At 35.6% G+C, this 23540-nt stretch overlaps 1 protein-coding gene across 2 annotated transcripts in view; it reads right to left on the bottom strand.

Moving 5' to 3' along the window:
• The window catches only part of PLEKHM3 (pleckstrin homology domain containing M3), a 180581-nt gene that overhangs the window by 30395 nt on the left and 126646 nt on the right, over positions 1-23540 (bottom strand). For both annotated transcript variants that reach the window (XM_031958191.1, XM_031958190.1), the window contains one exon: positions 4834-4991. In XM_031958191.1, the coding sequence (XP_031814051.1) occupies positions 4834-4991 (158 nt within the window). The remainder of the gene's footprint in view (positions 1-4833; positions 4992-23540) is intronic.

Here is a 23540-nt window from a genome sequence, read left to right as displayed (position 1 = left end):
CTGATTGTGTTTGTTTTGGAACCATTTACTAACAAAGGAATGTGTCATGCTGATTAGTGAGAGAAGGGTATGTAATGTATGTGTATTCAAGCCCAGATGAGGGCATAATCCAGGTATTCACTCTGTTTGCCCAAGGATTGACAAAAATGAAGGCTGTGCAAACAAGGGAACCAAAGGAAAATAGGCCAGCTTTTAAGCAGGGTCTCTTGTGTTTCCTCCCTCCAACCCCCTTTTTTTTTTCTAAAAATTACTTGCCTGAACCTGGACAGATCCTTCAAAACACAATTGCAGAAAGCAGCTTGTCCTAAAACATTAAGGCTCTTTCATAGAGTTTATGGCAAGTTAAGAGTTTAATAGTTTCAGAAATATCCCGTCAAGTAATGACAATCTCACACCAAACCATCTGGGTGCCTTCCTTCACTCCTTCCCTCTCTCTTGCTACTAGTTAGCAACGCCATACGTGAAGTGGAGCAGTTGGAGGGTAACATGCTGGGCCGCTGGAGGCTGGGCCCAGCTCTGTGGGAACAGAAATAGAGGGAGGCGCCTCTGACTTTATCGGCATAGACAATGGAGGGAAATCTTTTTGTTCAGGCTGGCACTTTCTCTGCCATGCTATAGTTTTAGTTGTAGGAGAGGGGGAAGCAAATGGTACCTCTTAGATTTATGTGAAGAAAGGATGTTCAATACGTTACAAAGCAGTTTCTATTTTGAACCTGATTTGCTAGCTCTCCTACGGTACAGAGAACTTAAATAAAGAGAGACAGGCCCAAACCAAAGAACAAAGTCCATGCCCCGGCAGGCTCATTATCACCAAGGTGCTCATGGGTAGGGGAGGTAGGGGAGATTACAGTGTAGTGCAGAATGCCTGGGCAGCCCGATCCCAAGGTCAGACACATTCCAGAAGTCTCAACGTTCTCTGAATTCAGTTGCTATTTCAGGAATTTGGGATGGATGAGGACAATGTGGTTTGATGCTAGATTATGGTGGGCTCTCCCACTTGTAAGCTAGCACCACAGAGAAAACATAGGAAAGGGGAACAACAAAAAAGGGACGAACAGTATAGTAGAAACTGGGGGAGTGGGAGAGAATGCAAGCCTCATTTTATAAGACAAGTCCAATCAAACATTTCTGTAACTGGTCTCGCCCACTTTCCCACATACTAAAATGTATATGTTCAATTGACATTTGTGAGAGATATCTTTTATATAAAAGATATGTCTTTTATATATATTTTATATTGGCTATAGTGTTCAATTAGTTAGGCAAATATATGTTGCTAATGAGGCTGAGATCCTTGGTGCAAACATATGAAGAGTTACTTAGTTCTATTCCATTGCTACCATCTATAGCCCTACCACTGACCTGTGGTTTTTAAACACATTTTAAAAACATTCTGAACTTAACACCAAATATCACTATTTCCACATGTAATGGAGATCAGAAAAAAACAAAAGGTACCTAAAACTAAGATTCTCTGTTAAAATATAGTTTTCACTGAAATGAAGTGAACAAGACTTGAGGTCAAATCCTTCCTTGAACACTTACCAGCTGTATGACCTTGAGTAATTTACTTAAACTTTTTACTGTTAGTTTCCTCATCTGGGAAGTGGGGGTAGTACCTACCTCACATGCTAAAGTTCTAGCAATTATTATTTTGCACATTTAAAAATGCTTCAATGACCGTTTTTTCTCCTTCCCCCCATTTTTCCTATCATTATGCTCTCTCCTCTTCCCATCTTCCCTTCCCAATTATTGGCGGAAAAAAAAGAAAGAAAAACAAAGCCCTTGTGACAAACAGGTTGTCAACCAAAACAAATTCTTCTATGGGACTGCTCATCAGTCTAGGTGAAGGCCATTTTTTACCTGAGATACGTGAACTTAAAAAATTTTTTTTGATGACTATTTCAGTTGATTTCTTATGACCTTCATATTTCGCTTTTAAAAACATTCTGAGAAGGGGTCTCTAAATTTCACCAGACTTCCAGAGGGGAAAAGGGGTTAATAAGCCTTGTGTTAGGGCTATTAGGCAAAAGTCTACAAATGACCCACAGCAATCCTTACAAGAGGCTTACATCAAGTATTATATTTGTTGTCTCACATGAACCTACAGTGTTCATTCCACATTTATTATGTACAGCATTCAATTTTCTATAATATTTAAAAAATTTCCCCACTTATAGTAAAGTCTCTTTGGCTTTTTTCAGGACTTCAAAAGATTCATATTCAAAAGCTCATCAGAGGGAGCTTTATTGCTCTCCCCACTGATACAGACTATAGCCCCTTTTTTAAAAAAAAAAATTCAATTACATTTATTTTTGGTTACATTTCAAGTTTTGAACTCCTTTCCTCCCTACCCCACACTAGAGGGAGCCACCATTTAACACAGATATATGTGTGTATATACGTACTTACACGTACATATACATATATAATATATATAAATGAAATATAGACAGATATGCACATATGTGTGTATTCACCTATCTATATCTGCATATATAAAAAAAACATACTATGCATACTTCTATTTATCAGTTCTTTCTTTGGAAGTTGAAAGCATCTTCCTTCATAGGTCCTTAGTAGTGCATTTGAATATTTATAACACTTAGAATAGCTTAGTTGATCAAAATTATTCTTTGAACAATATTATTGTTACATACATAACATTCTCTTGGTTCTGCTTTTCACAAAGCCCCTCTTTCTTAGAAGATAACCTGCTGCTTCTTTCTCTCCACCCCAATATGTCACTTAGTGGTAAACTTTCTGGTGACATGTTTATTTAAATTTCTTAAAATCCAGGATTTTCCAGAAATCTTAAAGGATACATATTTGGTGCCTCCTTAGAGGGCTTTTGGGAATGTAATTAATTTTTTAAAAATCCAATTTTTTGGGGTGTCCATTATATTAAATAGATTTAGAGTTAGAGTTATAATAGGACAATAATAGTCATCTAGTATGAAGCCTGAATTTTACAGATAAAACAGTGAAGGTCATGGGAGGTTAAGTGACACACTCACTCAAGAAGAAAGCAGACCATCCAGAAAGATGGAATTTGAACTATAATCCTCTACAAATCCAATACTCCTTCTATTATGTCCCACACTGGGATAATTTTTGAAATTTTAGCGCTTTTTTGGTAGAACATGGTTAAAGAATTTTGATCATACCAGTGAGATCAGTTATGCTGTTTAAAAAGTTTTAAATCTGTTTCCCTGAAATGCTGAATTTTAAGTAAAAATAGTGAACTGGTGATTCAGTTAATTTACTCTGTATTTATATAATTTTTAAAAATCAATTCTTCCATCCCTATAGCTTTCATTTTTATCATTTCACTAAGCTTTCGTATTCAGAGACAAGTTTCAATTCTCTCTTCTTGATGAATATTTTCTTTCTTTCTTTTCTTTTCTTTTTTTTTTTTTTAAACTGATGCTTTTATTTCCTTAAGTTCTTGAACTACCTCTTTTTTAAAACCACTCCAATGTTTGATTGGAAGCTGAACACTAAGGGAGCTCCAATAGTTCTTGGAAAGTATTATCAACTCAGAATTCCAGGAAGAGGTGGCGAGACTCCTTCAGACTTAAACATTCTTAAAGCTTATAGAAATTGGATCTAGAGAGAAGATTATCTGAAAAGGGGGAGGGCACGAGAATATTCAATACCTATAAAGTCTTTAACGTGGTTTTAAGCTTCCTTTTCTATGAATCAACAGGTTTTGAGCTGATGGCACTCCTTTTGATGATGCTGCATGCAGAGTATTTCTGACCAGAGTTGTCAAGTCAAGCCAGGCCATGGCTAGTTTGGTCATTTCCATAGGTCACAAGATAGAGGGCCACACATAATGCTCATAGAGCAACTCTTCAAGTGAAAATACCTGAACCTGGGCTGTGGAGAGTGGGATGCTGGCATAAGATGGGAATGGCTGAGCCTATGTAGAAGGCTGTTTACAAAAATTCATCAGTTCTGGAAATGGTCAGGATAGCCTTCTGTTAGTCTTTCTATTCTAGCTACATTATACATGCTTCAACTTCTTCTGGTTCGATAGTTTACTTCTGCTTTGAGTCAATGCACTGCATTATTGAACTCTAGAGTAAATTTGGGAATATATACACATACATGCATACACAATGCATTTATCTTATGCTTTGGAGGATGAAAGGAAAGATAATAAGGATTATTATCTGATTCAGGAAAAGTTGTAATAATAGCCTTGTGAATATGGATGGGGAAAAAGCTCTCTCTTGGTAATTAGCCTAACAATGGTTAGGCTAACATTTATGTAAATTTAGTTAGGAAAAAACAAAGCCACAGCAACTTGTATTGTGCCCCTCAAACTTTCACTATTGTATTGTGCTGCATCTATGGGACAGTATAGTAAAAAACAAAATAAATCATGTAGCTAGCTATTCAATCAAAGCTTTTACTTTTATTCTTTCAAAGCTCATACACTTCTAATCTTGTCTGTATTGATGGTTTATTCTATCTTTTCTATAGTGGACTTGCTCCTGTAATTCATTGGGGTCTAGAAAGGTGATAAGATTGTGTCACCTCGTTCTTCATTACTAAAAATGAATCAAATTATCTTAAAATTATATATTTTGGAAATACCACTTAATATTGCTATTTCATTTTGATATCAGGTCTAGAAATCATGGTAAGAAACCCAAATATGAAACAATACCTAATATCCAATAGAATATACATAAGCTAAGGACAGAGATAAAGTATTTCAGCACACCTAGGCTCACTGCAGCTAGAGGAGATTGAAATGTGGATAATCTGAAACCTGAATACATAACATTTCATTATCATTTTGTAAGACAAAGTATTTTGTACCTGCTTGTTGAAATATCTTCAAAAGGGTAAAGGATCTCTCCATTGTTACAGATTTCACAGATGAAGCCCTTTTGGCTACATAAACTGCAGCTGTACACATGTGAGGTGGCAAATTTAATGACCTTCCCCAAGAAAGGGGCCAGCTTTCCTTCAATTACCTGGAGGAAAAGAAATGGGATAGTGAGGCAAATCTATTTAAAGTAGGATCCTGCAGATTCAAAAAGACTGGAATCTCTCTCCCTAACACAAACAGGAAGAAATGCTTATTGCCAGATTACCTTTAATTATCATTTCTCAGCAACTCTGACTGAAAAGTCAAAATATGTTAGCATAGAAAGACCTACGGTTTAAGGTACCAAGTCACAGAAACTTGAAAGAATAGTATACATAAAACTTCTTCAGTTTTGCCTTAGCATACAGAAGGTAAGAGCTAACATGTAGAGTTTTACTTTAAATAGATATCTTTTATGACATCATGAAACCATATGTACATATCTATTACTTAAAAAGTTATGTGTAAAATTTTAATAAGATTTTCCTAGGAGGATTTATGAGTAGAGTTTTTTTTGTTTTTTTTAAATATAAAAACCTGAGCCTTCCAAGAATAAGGCATATATTCATTTCATTACAATCAAGTTCTTCAACTCTGCATATGGCAAATATAATAAATGTGTTCTACTCTACTTTGTTTTTTTTTCTTTGCTATTATTAATAAAATCTAAAAGTTCTTTCTAGAACCATTTTTACTTTACTAGGACATGGTAATCCTCAGCAAATAAATTAATTTGTATGGAGAATATGCTTTTACTCACAAAACTGGGAAAACTATCATAATTTTAGAGAAAAAATTAATTAAGATTATTCTCTTTCATTTTTATTCACTGATAATTTTTTTTTACATCACCTAGATTTCTTTCTTTGCCCCTCTTTCTTTACCCTGTGTTAGAGCGAGCAATAAAAACTATTTAATTTGACACTGGGGAAAGCTATAAAATTACAAAAATGCAAAGTCATCTATTTGTTTTGCATAACATAACAAGTGAATCTGAAGCAACATATAGATAAAATGTGGTATTAAAATGTAATCATACTTAAGATACATGGATAAAGAAACTGTACCAAAATAAGAATATCACAACTTTAGCACTACAAAGGACGCTACTATTGATACAAATGAAACATTTTAACAAGGATATAAGAAGTCTTCAATTACATTTTAAAAACCCATACAAAATCAACACTGGCACAGGTGAGAAAGTGTCTGGAACATTTTGTCCAATCAAGAGCACTTCCATAATTTCTGGAGCTTGATCTTCCTCTCTATCATGTTGGGAAATCACCGATCCTCCGTTATGCCTGGGGTATACAAAGCCAAGGAGCCACTCTTTTACAGGGAATACTAAACTCATATCTATTATCAAAGCAAGAAAATCTAAACTGAAGTTTTTAGTTTAAGATTTTAGTTTAATCTGAACTAAAGTTTGTCTCAGATACATACTGCCTGTGTGACCGTAGATAAGTAACATTTCTGTTTTCTCTTCTGTAAAATGTAATAATAACACCTACCTCTCTCAGGGATGTCATTAGGATTAAATGAGATAACATGTAAAGTGCCAAAAATATTGCTGTTATTTTTATAAGTCATAGGAACCAACATTTCCAGAGATTGTTTTTTATTGTTTCCTTCTCCTTTATATGATTAAACTTAGATTTACTGAGGACTACATTTTTAAGAAGGATCTTGAAAAACCATGGGACAATACATAAGAGATGACTAGCATAGTGAGGGGTTTTGAAGCAATAATATTAAATAACTGATTGAAGGAACTGATGATGTTTACTTTATGAAGAAAAAGCTTATTGGATAATGGGATAGGTATCAAATATTTGAAGAATTTTATTCTGTGTTGTTCTAGGATAGAAAACAAATTTGGGCTTTTAAAAAAACTTAGAACTATATAAAAATAAAATGGATTCTTCAATAAGTAATTAGATTCTTGTCACTGGAATTGTTCCAGTGGAAACTGGATGACCATTAGCACCCAAGTTTGCTCAAGTCGTCCTCTTTTTTTTCTCTGACTATTCCAATAGCCTCTTTACTGGGCTTCCCATGAACAGTCTATGCCCTCTTTAATCCATTCTACTTGATTGTATTAATGTTCTTTTATGGACATGGCACTATTCAGTTAAAACATCTTCAGGAGCTGTCACTGTCAAGTGGATAAAGTCTAATCTACTCCTAGTGCACAGTCCTCCCTCTACAATGTGATCAATACTGTGCTTACCTTCATATTGTCTACATACTATTCTGTCCCTCATTCTTGTTCCGCCTCTGTTCATCTCTGCGCTTTACTCATTTGTAGGCCATGTCCCTTTCCCTCAAACTCCATTTGTTGAAATCCCTCTATTCTTAATGGGCTAAGTCAGATTACCTTTCATGAAGTTTTATCTGATCCTTCCCACCTTATTTCTTCCATCCTTGGAGAAAGTTTCCTTCCACACTGATTTTCCTCTCCTTTGTATCATAATTCTTGCCCCCATTATAGTAATTGACATCAATATTTGTGTAGTACATATGTATCTTTGTTGCCTGTGCTGGTGATTCACAAAAATGGCATTTCCATATGTGAGAAAAAATATACAAAAAAAAAAAAAAAAAAAAAAAAAAAGATCCATATGAAAAATTTGAATTTCTACTACTAGTACATATATAATACTTTAAGGTTTGCAAAATGTTTTACATATATTATCTCATTTTATCCTATAATAATCTTGGAGGGTAGGAGGGTCACAACGACAGTAAATATATGAGTCTGGATTTAAACAGGGTCTTCTTGATTCTACTTCTACCTCCTTGTCCACTATGCCACCTTCTCTTAAGCATTAACTCCTTGTTGGGTATTTTTATTCTTTGTCATTTCCAAAAGGGGGGGGGGGGGGAAGAATGTATGAATTTTGAGGTAGCTACATCTCAAAATCTTTTTTTTTTAAACTTTCAGATTTATGCCTATATTTTAGATAGTTGAAGTTACCAAAAGTCTAAAATTCCACGGAGTGAGTACTACTTCATATATGTGCAGAGCTCTTTGACATATTCAAAATGCATTAGTATACTTAAATAACATATAGGAACATATTCAGCTCAAAAAAATTGCTATTTAATGTCTAATTCTTAAGTATTGCCTAATTTTTAACTGAAAAAATTAAACTTTTCTAAATTTTAGTTTCTTTAGCCTGATGAACAAAATGTTATAATGTGTATTCAATAAAGGGTCACCTTAAAAAAATAAAATTCCTTAGGTACATATTCTAATGATGTGTATTGAGCACGAATATGATTGTTTGCTTAGAAAAATGGAATCATGTACGTGAATACTATGACTGCCTGCACTGGGAAGATGATATAAATTTTTTGGCTTCTAGTCTACAAGACATTTTCTAATGTAACTTTTAAAAAGAATAATGATATACTTTAAAACATGTACATATACATGTATATATACACACAATACATATATTTATATATAAAACATTTGCACACACTTGTGTATGTGAATGCTTCCACAAGTTGGGACTATCCTTCCTAGTTTAAGAAGATGTCTGATGACACGAGGAGGAAAAAAAAATATATCAACTCAACTGAGTATTTTATGCCTTAGGCAGAAAGGAAGGTACAATCCAGTGACTTAAGTTCTAGTCCTCTGGATCAGTGATGTCAAATAGAAACATGGGGGATGGGGTACTAAACTATACAAAACAATTCCTGTGGGCCATATATTGACTTACATATTAACATTATCTGTTTGGTTATATTTAGCAAAATAAAAGTGTTTTCCATTTACATTTGTGTTGTGTTGTAGATCAGTGAAATCTCAGGACACCACCACCTTCTTTTAGAGAAAAAATTGGCCCAGACTATGTGATAGAGACCAGAAGAGATGCTGCTCCTACAACAACCTGGATATTGGTTATTGTTTCATATTTGGATTTCTTACCATGATTTCTAGACCTGATATCAAAATGAAATAGCAATATTAAGTAATATTCCCTCCCCCCAAATATTTTTAAGATAATTGGATTCATTTTTAGTAGTGAAGAACGAGGTGACACAATCATACAACCTTTCTAGACCCAAATGAATTACAGGAGCAAGTCTACCTTAGAAAAGATAGCATAAACTATGGATGGAAGAAACACGAGGGCCCTATATGAATTAGGGAGTTGGAGTATGTTGGGGGAAGCTCTAATGAACACAATTTTGGACATGGTAACAATGGAACGTCAACATTTACTTGGAAATGTCCAAAAGAGTTAGTGATGTGGGATGAGTTCAGTATGAAACTCAAGGCCATCTACATAGACCATGTTCATTATATCAAAGCTGAAGCAGAATCATGGGTCATAGAAAGGAGAACCGAGTGTGGATCCATCCTTAGCCTTTTGTCTTAGGAAATTTATTTTCCCTCTCTGGTCTTCAAGCTCTTGATTTGTAAAATGAAAGGGGCAGGTAAGATGACTGCTAAGATTTCTTTCAGCTCTTATATCCTATAATTCTAAGAATAGGAATGGTAAACTTAGAGCCCCTAAGAACCTAATTGGTTTACGATCTTAAACCAAGTAGACATTTTCTGGGATTCAGCCTTACTTACAGTCCACAAAAACATAAGGAAACAAGATCTACCGGGTAAAAAAAATGTTATATTAACTACATAACATCTGTTGAAACATCAAATTTTTCCTCTAACATTTGGATGGACTTAGTTGAAATGAATGCAAAATATGTAGATTATTTTCCCTTACATTGGAACATAAGCAGTGTTTGAAAAATACCAGGTTGGACAAGATGATCTTTAAGATTTCTTAGCTTGGACATTCTATGATCCCATGATTTCTGGAAAAGCCAAAATATTTGGATGAAAAACAAAACAAATCTGAAAACTTAATTTAGACTACCTTCTAACCAACAGTTGAAAGATATGTGATTTTTCTTTTACCTGTACTTAAATTAATTTCAGGTCAATATAATTTTAAATTAACTTCATTTTTAGACATCTATATAGATTGAACAAAACCAGCTAATTATCTGGACATGCAATGAGATGTTAGAATAGATTGTATTTTAGGTTGCCATGTTCACTGTATCTCTAACTTATTCCTTCTGTTGTGTCCCCCCTCTCCCCACCAATGAATACATATGTGGGAAAAACCCCAACAGATTAATTAGTGTAAAACATAACACAGTTCTTTTTCCTTTTCCACTCTTTTCACTCAACCTTTTTTACCTCCTCTAAATACCAATTTGTACTGTCTTTTTGAGAGAAAGCAGCTGTCCAGATTGGGGAAAACAATTTGTTTCTGTTTTCCATTAAACTTAATTTTTTATATTATTGTGCAGTACCTGCTGATTTTCTCATGTGTACATATATTACTATTTCAGAGCTAGTAATACATGGATCTTGTCTTCAAAGAAATATATTGATTTCTAATGTGAATTACATATAATTTTTTATAACATTTCAGAAAAGGACAAAATGCAATATCAAACTGATATTGTTCCTGTTGATTTTGTTATTTTTAACATTTGTATTTTCTAAATAAATTCACTTGCATGTGCCATTTCTGTTATTCCTAGGCCTGCAGGGACTGCTAAACATAATTTTTCATGATTATTTGATTTGCAGGACTCTTTGCTCATAAGAGCATCTAGTACGGTTGCAGTTCTTGAGACTTGCCTTGTTTATCTTTCAGTTGAGCCATACACACTCACATTCAGTTTTTTTGTTTTGTTTTGTTTTTGTTCTGGTCAAAAATGGTCAGTGATGGAATTTGAGGCTGATGGCTTTCTTGAAGCCTAAGAAAATAAACCATATTTGATTTGCTTTCTTGCAGACCAATCAAAAATTACAATTAAGTTAAAAAAGAACCTAGTGCTGGCTCCTCCAAACCACTGAGCCAAGCTCAGCTGCTTATTACTCGTGTGTGGCACCAGGAAATTGCAGTGTCATGTTCAAGACCCGAAGCCAAGCAAGATGTGTGGGACTGGAAAAAGGGTACACACTCCACTCCATTTCTGTCTGCTACCTTCACTCCCTTGGCACACTCACAACATCTAAAGCCACGGGGGCTGGGAGTGGGAGCAGCATTACTAAATTGGAAAAGAAGAAAGAAAGGAAGAAAGAAAAAAGCCTCTTTATCACCCATTTCTTTATATACAGACTCATTACTCTCCTCGATTCTGCCATAGAGCTTCCATTTCAATACAAGGCATTCCTCAGTCTATTATTCTCCATCTAGATTCTGGACAACTGTTGGTAATACTTTGATGAAGAGGGTTCCTGCACTTGACAAATGGCCCCTCCTTAAAAGTCTTGCTAAAAGACATGATGAAAGTTTAACAAAGCCATCTGCCACTCATTAGTAACAAGCTAACTTGATGGGATACGAAGAAACAATATTGTCACACTGTAAAATAATTTTAAATATAATCTCCTTTGCAATTCCCACAGTATCCCTAGTCTAAGGGTCAAGAAAGACTTTATTCATAATTATGGATGAAGCATTTACAGAAGTTATCCTGGAACAGACATTTCTGTATCCTTAGGCAAAGCAAGTTGGTTAAAATAAAAGTTAGGAAAAAACTATCGAGCTCTTTTCAAGTTTCAAAAATCTACAACTAAATGAAAACATTCTACTGAATCCTTGCTCAGTTTTAAATATCACCCCATGTAGAGCCATATGTTTTAAAATAAAAACTGAAGGCAATAAGTATGGAGCGTTTACAGCTACTCAGTTACTAAAACATTATTAAAGTCCAGTTAAATGTAATTAACTTTTGAGCTTCTTATCATTACTCATTACTGAGATGTTTGTATAAAAACAGAAAGCTGTCTCCTTTCTAATTAGTCTTGTTTCCAAATTCATTATGTAAGACTACAACTTACTTATTTGCTTGGCAAATCAATTACTTCAGTGAGAGTAGATTATGATGTCACTAATTAGCCCTAATCTGATCCACTCAAAGAGCTGAAAATTTCCTTCCATTTACACAATAAAAACCTGATGAAGATTAAACTAGGTGGCTTTACTTCCTTTGCCAAATAATGAATTGTATGGAGTTGTGGAGCTGAAGGGCTTAAGCAATGACAGAAAAAGAAATTTCAACTTCACTTTTCTTAATTATCCTAAAATAAACCCAAAGGGAATACCTAGCTTAAAATTCTTCACAAAGGAAACTGCAAACATTGTTTTTGGGCAGATAGCCCTTGGTCAAATGTGTGTATATGTTTGCCCATAAGAACAGTCTACTTAAAGGTCCCAGTTTGGTTTCTAAAGAACTTTTTTATAGCCATCAAGACACAGCCATGAAAATACTGGGCTGAGAAACTTCCTGCAAAACCAGATATAAAGACCTGTTCCAATCCAAGACCATTTCTATGAGCAAAATCAGGGGGGAGAGGAAGAGGGGTAGTCTGGGTGAGAGATACCCAACTGGCACTGGCAGCATCTTATGGACAATGTTGGACGTGGAGGCAGGAAGATCGGTTTCAAACCCCAACTCAGCCACTTAGTAGTTTTGGAGTAGGACAATTAATATATCTCTTCCATTTTCTCATTTATTACTTGAGAATGCAAGTAGGTATTTGTAGTACCTACCTTTTGGGGCTTTAGTCAGGCCAAAAGGAAATAATGTAGGTAAAGCACCTGGATAAATGTCAATTATTATTTTTGTCATCCCAGGATCTAGGGACCCCAGACAGTAAAACCACAGACTTTTTAAAGCTGGAGGAGGTCCTTAGAACATATCTAATCTAATCCCATCCTTTTGCAGACAAGGAAATTGAAATCTAGAGATAGAGTGACTAATCCAAGGACACACAAGTAGTAATTAGCACATCCAAAATTTCAAACTCTGGTCTTCTGAGGGCAGTAAATCCAATTCTCCTTCCATTACTGCTTTTACTCCAGTGAGGTGTTCAAAGCCAAGTCAAGGGGATCTGAATCACACTTGGAATTCTGGCGTGCTTGGGGTCCATTGACTCCTAGAAGATTCCTATGACTAACTAACTGAGTTTCCTTTTAGAATAAGGATGGTTTAGGGCCCAAATGAATCTGTATTGGTTATGTAGCATTAATCCTGTACATAAAGATCTCTATGGGCTGCAGATTGATTTATTTTAAAAATGTAGTATTATCTATTATTTTGTTAAATATTTCTTCATTACAATTTAATCTAGTACAGTGGGCCCATGCAAAACTAATGTTGTTTGAATGTCAAGCAAGCTAGTTTATTCACTTCTCAGACTGTCAAAAATTAGGTGAGATCTCCATCCCTATGCAAATTTGCAGTGGACATATTTTCCAAGCTCAAACTTGAAACTCAGTTCCAGCAGAGTTTTTCAGATCTTAATGCAAATGCAGAAATTTTCATATTTCAAAATCTAGTTAACTATGCAATTGAAAAGCTTCTACCTAACCTTCAATGGGAAGTGATTAACCTACAATTCAGTGACATGGTAAGGGACAAATATCAAGAGAAAAATCTAATTGGAATTCTATAAATGCTTTCCAAGTGATGAATATACTCAATTAAAATCATATGCTTGTGGACTGATATCAGTATTTGGCAGTACCTATCTGCATAAAAAGGCATTATTTATTTATTTAAAATGCACATTGCTTTATGAATCACATGTTGGGAAAAAGACATTTTAAGGATAAAATGTGTAAAATTTCATTAGAGAATGGCATTAACGGGTGAACATTTGCAATCAATTTTTCTGATAGAGAACACTAACTTTGAAGCCTAAGCAAGATGCTATCCCTTGAAATGGATTCCATTTTTCTCTTGGTATACCCTGAATTACAAAAAATTTTACTTTATCAATATCATTATTATTGTTGTTAGAAATTTATTTTCTCTCTTATAAATACAACCTTATTTTTGCCTTTTGGCCCTCTAAGCCTAAAACTATCAAAAGTTTGCTGACTCCTAATGTAGGGAAGAAATATGAATAAAGAGGGGAGGGATGGTTGAAAAAATAGACTGCCAGGAAGGAAAGAAAACGAAATATTTGGGAGACCAGTTGGGCGACATCTGGCTAGTCATTTATTCTCTTTGGGCCTCAGTTTCCTTATCTCTCAAATTTTTAAGAATTGTTTGCCATTAAAATTCTATGAAAAGGTGGGGGACCAGGTTATTTTTAACCTTCTGAATCCAATTCTTCCTGTTCAACAAGAAAACTGTTCAATTCTGCACACATATATTGTATCTAGGATACACTATAACATATTTAACATGTATATAAGACTGCTTGCTATCTGGAGGAGAGGGTGGAGGAAGGGAAGGGAAAAATCGGAACAGAAGTGAGTGCAAGGGATAATGTTGTAAAAAATTACCCATGCATATGTACTGTCAATGCAAAGTTCTAATTATTAAAAAAAAAAAAAAAAGATGGGGACAAGAAGTTTAATCCTTTAATAAAATGCTTAATGATTAAATAAAATTTGAAAAAAGCTTTAATAAAAAGAAACTGAAGAAAAAAGGTAGGAATAGTCAAAAGATGGACTTAGACAAATGATAAGTGGAGAAAAAGGCATATGTGAATGGTCAGTTTTAACCATAAGTCAAATACTGTCACTCAGTTCCCCCTTCCTTGTTTGCAAGATGTCATTCAAAGTAGTAGTTAATACTTTCCAGGAACTATTCTCCCTGCTTAGGTGAAACCAGATATGGGCTTTCCTGGAGACCTTTGCAAATCCCTTCACTTCATCAATTCACTTAATTAGTTTATGTTTGTATAGTATTTTAAAGATGAAAAGCACAATATAACTTCTCAGCATTATTATTACTTAACAGTTCTGGTGAACCTAGCAATTTGTGTGATTAAAAGGAAATGAAGAGAGTTCTCAGCTAAATTCTGATTTACAAATCAGACTTCCCCATGATAATTTTATAAAGAGGAAAAACCCCTTGGACAAAAACTGGTACTAGTAGCCATTACTAGTTCTCAGGTCATACTGCAAAGTTGTTGGTGACTTTTCCTCTCTGCTTTGGGGTGTCAATGTCTAAACACCAATAGTTATGACTTTCTATGCCCTAGTTCTCAAGAACATCATCTGTGGCATTTACAAAGACCCCACAGTTCAATTAGTTAATAAGGTTTTAGAAGTGTATGTATCAAATTCAAATAATATATAGGTAATGTTTTTAAAAAGGTTCTTTGAAAGAAAAGTAGAAGGAAGTACTTCTTTACTAATTGATGTAGATGAAAGAATGCTGGGCTTGACATTAAAGAAATCTGGGTTGGAATCCTGGCTCTAACCCTTACTAGTCACATAATTTTGGACAAGTCACTTCTGCCTTCAGTCTCAGTTTCCTTTTTTTATAAATTGTGGAGAGCAATACTTATTCATTTCTTCTTCAGTGGGTCTTGTGGGTAAATTGCTTAATAATTTTGACAATATAGAAAAGTCAGTTGTTATCATTATTTTAAGTAATTAAGAAAGTTGTTTTCCAAAGTTATCAGAAAGAGTTTATCTGGTAATGAAGGTTTCTTTTTGTAGCTGAATATTTGCATGTATCTATGGGGACCTAACAACCCATCAAAAATGTTCCCTTTTGTGTTTTTAGGTGCAGGTCTTAAAAGGCAACAGGGTCTCTCTCTTCAAGGAGAATGATTTATAAGATGTGTCATTAAGGAGTCAATAATAATGTCTAATATAAGGTAATTGAAGGTCAGTTTTTGTTTGCATAATTATCTCTGAATTGCCACATTTAATCTTATCTCCTTAAATTTGTATCTAGTAGTCAGCAAGCCAGTTATCAGCCCGAGGGCATTTTTTATTTTCCAAGGAAATGGCTTAAATTTTTAAAATGTCATCCTTCAACTAATATCAATATATACTCTTTTATCAGGGTTCTATCCTGTTCTTATCAGTAATAGAACTTCAATTCTTAGCTCTCATACCATGAGGATATTAGTATATCTGACATTAGTTATTTGGTTAATCAAGTTATATTAGAGCGAGTTCAACATTTGTGTCCACATAATTAATTAAAGATGAAAAATAAGAATGGCACCAATACTCAATTCATATATCCCTACATACTCAGGAGATCACAGAAAGAGGTGCAATCATCCCAGGAAAGCATACCAGTAGAAATCTGTCTCATACATTCAATTTGGGGACTAAGTCAAGAAAAAGTTGCTGAGTAAATGGACCTGCAATAACTAAAGGTCCAGATTATAAAAACAAGATGACATTTGGTGATAAAGTCAGGGTCAAAGAGAAGACTTAAAACATACTTAAGAATGGAGTTGGGCAGTAAAGTAGGTGGTTCAGTAAAGAATTGGTCCTTGGATCAGGAAAATATGAGTTCAAACCTGGTCTCAGATACTAGCTCTGTGATCTTGGGCAAGCCACTTAATCATCTTTGCCTCAGTTTTATCATCTATGAAATGGGTTGGAGAAGGAAATGGCACATTCCTCCAGTCTCTTTTCCAAGAAAACTTCAAACAGGGTCACAAAGAGTTGGACCTGACTGAAACAACCTAATAGCAACAAGAAAGATTACTGACAGATATTCAGCTTTTGGAGAATGTGATAAACTACAGTTCTATCCATTATAAAAGTCTGGCCTCGTCAGCCTAGCAGTAACTCAGGACATGATGCACGCTGGTGGGGAAATTTGGACTATTACCTCTGCCAAGACTGAAAGATAATTCATTCTGCTGTTGACAGGACAAACACTCTTAACTTTTACATTTTAAAACTGTTCTCAGGCCCTGTTATAGCATTTAGAATATGCTATTCATGAAACCAGAGAGACAGCACATCGGGCTGAAGAGTCAGGAAGCCCTGTAGCTATTTTACTTATTTACTCATTTAACCTTCTTTATCAATGGGACATTAACACTGTGCTCTCCTACCTCCCAGATTTGTGGGGAGCAGTGAAGCCATGGGGCTGGACACAAACTCATGGGATAACACTTGTAATATCTACCTTATAAGGTTACTGTTAGGCTCAAATAACAATGTATTTCCAAGATTTTACAAGCTCTAAAGAGTTACATAAATTGTAGCTACCGCTATTGTGACAATAGGTATTCATATTAGAAAGTAATGTTGTAAAGTTAGTTCTAAAAATGAAATTTTAAAAAAAGATCTCAAAATAAATGAGGTACTGAGAGATAATTATCTAATTATTATGCAGTTAACTTGCTTTTCTTTTTAAATTTCTTCTCTTAGCTGCAAACATCTATCTTTTCTTCTTACTGGAAACAGTCTCTGATGAATGAGTAAATCAACTGCTGAAAGGATTAACGGGATGGAATTATTATTGGAATGGAACAGCTGTTGCCCCCAACTCAATAGTTTAGACTGATCTAAGCACATTACTCCTGTATATAGTACTTAGAGTTGGAATGTATGTCGAAGAGGTAAAAATTCCTGGTACAGGCTCTGGAGACAAAAATTCAAGCTGTAACACTGGTCAAACCCCTCGACACATGCACATTACTGAGAATTATTTAACTTAATGGTCTGATGACAATGAATGGGGGGAGGCAATGAGGGAGAAAGAGAAGGAGAAGTTCCTACTTGTTAGGAAGCCCACAACACAGAAAGAGTTCTAGGAGCTGGGTGATTTATGAAGCTCTGGACAAATGTAATTCCTAAGGGATGGGCCAGCTTTCTTAACATGAGAAAAGACAAGGGTGAATTCTGTGGGTGGTCAGATTGTCTATGACAGAGAATAGCTGGACTGCTCTTTAAAAAAGCTTGTCACTGTGATGGGTGGCATTCTTGTTGATTCCAGAGAATGAAATGAACCTAAACATCTGTACACTTTGTGTATGTTCAACTCCTTCTGTGTATCCAATTAATGTGTAATTTGTAAATGTTTCACTGCTTGCAAAACACTGTTGACTCTGCAACTGTTCCTGATGTTTCAGGGAATTATTTTTATAATGTATGCTTTGGTAAAAACCCTCATTTTAATTGACTAAATGGACAAAAATTGACATTTTAATTCTCTAGATCAATTTTTGCATGAATTTAAGGCACAAATTTGCTAAAATTTCCTTGCCGAGGAAAATGAGACTATTTAATAATTAATATATACTAATACATTAAAATACTAACATACTAATAAATAATATACTAATATACCAATAAATAACATACAGAATGTAATTATAATAATGTTAGAAAACAAATTAGTCATAAGAAGGCTGTGGACAATGTAAAAGGCAGTGTGGTGTGGTGGAAAGAACGCTCAATTCAAAGAGTAAAGAAACTCTGCCTCTGAGTCCCTGCTCTGCCCTAGCCAACCTTGAACCTTTAGGGATGGATGTCATTTAACCCCCATAAAGGAACTCTCAATCTGAAGACACTTCATCTCACAGCTCCCAATATTTTCTTTGCCTTCCCCTTTGCTTAGAATTTTCTTCCTCCTCAGCTCTGACTAATGACCTCCTTGGCCTCCTTTGAGTCTCAACTAAAATCCCACATAATACAGGAAAACTTCTCTAACACTTTTTAATTCCAGTGCTTTTTCTCTTTTATTTCCCATTTATCCTGTTTTTCCTGATTGATTTAACTCCTCTGTACTAATTTTCTTACCTAAAGACATTCTTTCCAGCTTTTACATTCTATTACTTTCTAGCTCAGTTAGGCAATTTATTTTTTAAAGCAAACTTTCCCCCCCTCTTTCTTTGAATTTCATACCAGTCTTTCTATTTTTCATTGTCTTTTTCTTCTCCTGAAAGTATAGGTTCTATTCGACTGAGCTTTGGTTCTTTAAAAGGAAGGGGCCAACTTGATGAGGAGAACATTTTTGGAGGTAGAAGCCTAGAGTGAGCTTTTTCCTTTCACTATATTTTGCTTGAGGGCCAAATGGTCTATTTACTTCCTTTTCTTCTAACTTCTTTATTTTCCTTTTCTGCTTGTGCCTTATGTTTGCACATGTCAGCCAGTGGTATTATCCAGGACTTAAAGCAACTGTTTTTTAACTTCTGTTTAAGGTCCTAATTTAAATAATCACCATCCGGGAATGTCAGGAAAACTGAGAGTCTAGTTTCAGCCTTTTTGCTTTTTGTTATATAGCTAAATTCATTTTCTACTGGTTTCAACATCAAACGGGACCTACTGTATCTAGCTTGGAATAGATTAAATTTAAGTAATAATTTTTTTAAAGATTTATGACTTCATGGTTGTAGGAAACTCAGCTAGAAATCCCTCTTTACTGATGCAGTTGGCAACTGTTCTACAAATTCTAGTTTTAAAGAGTTGCCTGGGGACAACAGTAGGAAAAATGACATATCCAGGATCTCACAACCAGCATGTCACCATAGGTTAGACATTTGAACTAAGGTCTTCTTGACTTGAGGTTGGGTAACATTTATCATATCATATTGCCTCTGTATATGTTGATAAGATCCTTTACCTCATAGAGACTACATTTTAGTAAAGGGATAAAATGCAAACACAAATAATTAGAATGCAAAGAATTATATGATGCATGTACTTTGTATGAATGCAGAATAAAATATACTTTGAAGTTTAAGGGGAGTTATCAATAAAAGAAATAAGGGAAGGATTCATGTCCTAGGTGACAGTTGTGAGTAAAGGCAGCAAGGCAAGAAAGGACAGAGTATGTTAGGGGAAAGAGTAGTTCAATTTGGCTACAGCATACTGGGGAACTGCCAACACTCACAGCCAGATAGATGAGGACTGTTAAGATTCAAGGCAGGTGATGGTCCCATCTTAAAATTCTAAAGTATTTTGGAGAGGAATTAGAGAAAGTAAAATCAAACTGATATGTCTAGTTTATTTCAGACTTTTGAGGACAGAGACTTGCAAATGTTGATAAGACAGCTTTTGAAGCCAAGATTCTCACTTAAGTAAAAAGGCTGTTTTGAGCTTTTCTCAACTTCTTGGTGACAGGCATTTGGCTTGAATTCCATGGTCACAAATGGTTACTTATTATTTTCCTTTTGTGAAAATGGCTAAAAATGACCAAAGTGATCACAAGTAGACTTGGCTGATCCTATAGTTCTTATCAAGTAATTCAAATGGTTATCTAATGATGGCATGTTTAGGTCAGACTAAAATCCCTATTTAGGAGAATCTGCTGCCAATTGTTTGATACATACATAGAACCTCAGGGAATCACCTATTTTAACTCCTGCTCCCAAGATGACTCCTATCTCAACAATATTCCTGGAGGTAGTTCATTACCCATTTGGACATCTCTAATTGCTAGGAAATTTTTCCTAATGTTATATTGAAATCAATCTTCCTTCAACTTCTATTTAGTTCCAACAAGTTTCAACAAGAGAACCTTTCAAATATTTGAAGACACCTATTATGTCCCCTGCAATTCTTTTCTTTTATCTGACAGAGGAAACATCTTTGTTCCCAACTGATCCTGACATGGTTTTCAGCATCCTTATCGTAATGGTCATCTTCCTTGATATGAATCTCAGCTTGTTAATGTCCTTTCTAAAATGTGGTACTAACATCATTTGGGGACTAGCTAAACCAATTTTAGTAGTAGAAGAATAATACTAAATTATAACTAGCAACAAACATGAAGAATTCAGAGAACTTTTGTGGAGTGAAGCGGATCTAGCAAACAATCTAGACAATGATTACCACAATGTAAATGGAAAGAACAAAGAAACCAAGGCTGAACACAATGTAATTATAATAACTAAACTTGGCCCTGAAGAAAACATGAGAAAATATGCCTATTTCCCTTTTTTGCAAAAGTGGAGAGTTAAGAATGTGGAAGATAGCATATACTTGATGTATCCGTTTAGTTTGCTGAACTAATTTTTTCTCACTTAAAAAATTCTTTATGGGGGCAGCTAGATGGCACAGTAGAATAGAGCACTGGCCCTGTAGTCAGGAGGATCCAAGTTCAAATTCAGATTCAGACACTTAATACTTCATAGCTGTGTGACCCTGGGCAAGTCTACTTAACCCCAGTTACCTCAGTTCCCCCCCCCCCAAAAAAAAAGAGAGAGAGAGAGAGAGAGAGAGAGAGAGAGAAAAGAGAAAAGAGAAAATTATTTATTACAGGTGTTGACTCAGTGGGCAAAAGAGCAAGGAGAAACACATTTGTGAGTGAAGATGATATAAAAACAAAAACTATTACTATAAGTTTTTAAAATGTGATGCCCAGAACTAGACATAATAGTTGGCTGGCTAGAACAGTGTATATTCTAACCTTTCCCAGACTATTATATCCTTCATTTTGTAAACTATGCATCTAATAATAGTCTAAGATAAGGGAGGGGTTATGGTTTATCTTTTTTTGGTTGCTCTGTCACTCTGTTGACTCATCATGTTTGGGGTCAATTTTTTTTTGCCTTTAGAGACTTAATCATTTTGATACTAAAGTTAAATGTGGGATAACCTATATTTGTGACTTCTTTCACTGTTTTTTCAATCATGTCCAATTAGATATTTTTCTTTTTTAAAAAATAAATTCTAATAAATTGGATAGACTTTTATTAAACATCTACAGTGGGCCAGATTTTCCCTTAAGCTCAATGCTAATCTTATTGTTAAGTCTTAGAGCTACTCAATGCTAAAAGCAATAGGCCCATTTATCTGATGGGTGAAAGGTAGGCCAAAAAGAAGAGCCATTTGGCACAACTGATGACAGAGAAGGGTAGGAGACAGAGATAAAAGGGAAGGGTAAAAGATTAGCCCACTGGCTCCTTTCCCCCTTTATTAGAGTCTGAACTGTCACTTCCAATAAGTAAATAGCCATTAATAGAGCCTGCCATGTGCTAGACAATGAACTAAGCACTAGGATTACAAAGGAAAGTAAAAACAGTGCATATTCTTAAGAAGCCACAGTCTAATGGGGCTGAAAACATGCAAAGAGCAATATGTGAACAAAGGATATATAGGATAAACTGAAACAATTAACACAGAAGGTGCTATATTAAGGGGGATCAGGCAGGCCTTTAAGAAGGTAGGGTTTTAGCTATGACTTTAAGAAAGCCAGGGAAAGTAGGAGGTGGTGGAGAGTATTCCTTGTGGTTCAGTCACTGGGAGACAGAATATCTTGAGGAAAAGCAAGGAGGCTGGCGTTGTTGGATTGCAGAGTACTGTGGGATGGTATAAAGGGGCAGGTGAGCATCTTATGAGCATCGGACAATTTTATGTTAATCCTGGAAGTGATAGGGATGAAAGAAAGAGAGAGAGAGCAAGCGAGAGAGTGAGAGAGAGAGAGAGAGAGAGAAGTTGAGATTACACTTAGGATTTTACCTTAATTGGCTGGGTGGAGAATGGTGCCGTCAACAGTAATTGGCAAGTTTGGAAAGAAGGAATGTTGAATTTAACATAGGTATAGAAAGGGGCAGCTAGATGGCACAGCGGAACACTTCCTAGCTGTGTGATCCTAGGCAAGTCACTTAACCCCAATTGCCTCAGGGAGAAAAAAAGGTACAGAACATCCAGTTTGAGATATGCAATAGGCAGTTGGTGATGCCAGACTGGAAATCAGGAGAGGGCAGAGATGGATAAGGAGAGCTGACAGTTATCACCACTGATAACCAAATGCATAACAACTGCTGAGATCACCTACTACCACCATACGGGGAAGCCAAGAAGAATGGCCCAGGAGAGAACCTGATAGGAAAGGAGCAGGCAAGGCCCCAGAGAATATCCAACAAATATTCCTGGGGAGGAATGGCAGACAGGTAAGGGGAGGATCAGAAAAGAGCAGAGCCATGAAAACTTAGAAGAAAGTGTCCAAAAGAGGATAATCCACAGTGGCAAAGAACAAAAAGAGGGCAAGAAAGGCCACGATTTCTGGCACTTAGAACACAGGAGAGGTAAATGCTGGTTGAATAACGAGGTTGGAAGCCAGACTGTAGAGGACCCGAAATAGAGTCCCCCATTACAGATGGTCTTGTCAAGTTCAGCCACAAAAGAGAACAGAGCTATGGGCTGGCAGCCAGAGGGCTGGATCAAGGAAGGAATTTTTTAAGAATGAGGGAGGCAGGTATGCTTGTAGGCAACAGAAAGAGCTAGTTGACAGGGAGAGGCTGAAGATAAATGAGCATGACCACCAAGGGGACAATCTGCTAGAGAAGACAGGTTGGAAAGGGTCGCCTGTGCTTATAGAGAGGTTTTCTGTGACAAGTAGAAGGGTTACTTCTCTATGTGAGATGGGGCAAATGAGGAAATGAGGCAGAAAGGTGATGGGAGAAAAGGAGAGGAAAGAGCAAGTTCTTTGTACACAAGTCTCATTTTTCCTTTCAGTAAAATATGAAGCACACTAAGGTAGTCTATTATGCAATTTTTCAAACTAGGGTAGCCTATGATCAACCCTTTGAGCTTGATCTGATATCTTCAAGTGGAACTACAAAGGAGCAAAGAAAGTATATAACCATGACTATCTTTGGGGACTCTCGGTTAGTATATGGCAAGGAGAGGAAGTCCACAATGGTCTCTTGAGGGATTACTTCCAGAACTTGTTATATGGTTACAAGTTCTTGCTGCTATTCTTGGTCCATGTTTAAGAGCACCTCCCTCAGTTTAGAGGACATCACAACTTCTGGGTCAGAGCAAATGAGGTTTTCTAGGGAAGGAATAGGTTGGACTGCTTGGCGATTTGGGGGGCATGGTTTCAACTACTTTCTTAAATGGCCAGAACAAATCAAAGTTCCACCAATAGGTATAGG

Source organism: Sarcophilus harrisii, chromosome 3, assembly GCF_902635505.1.
Source record: "Sarcophilus harrisii chromosome 3, mSarHar1.11, whole genome shotgun sequence".
In the NCBI taxonomy this organism is placed as follows: Eukaryota; Metazoa; Chordata; class Mammalia; order Dasyuromorphia; family Dasyuridae; genus Sarcophilus; species Sarcophilus harrisii.
This window is presented reverse-complemented; position numbering and strand designations above follow the sequence as displayed.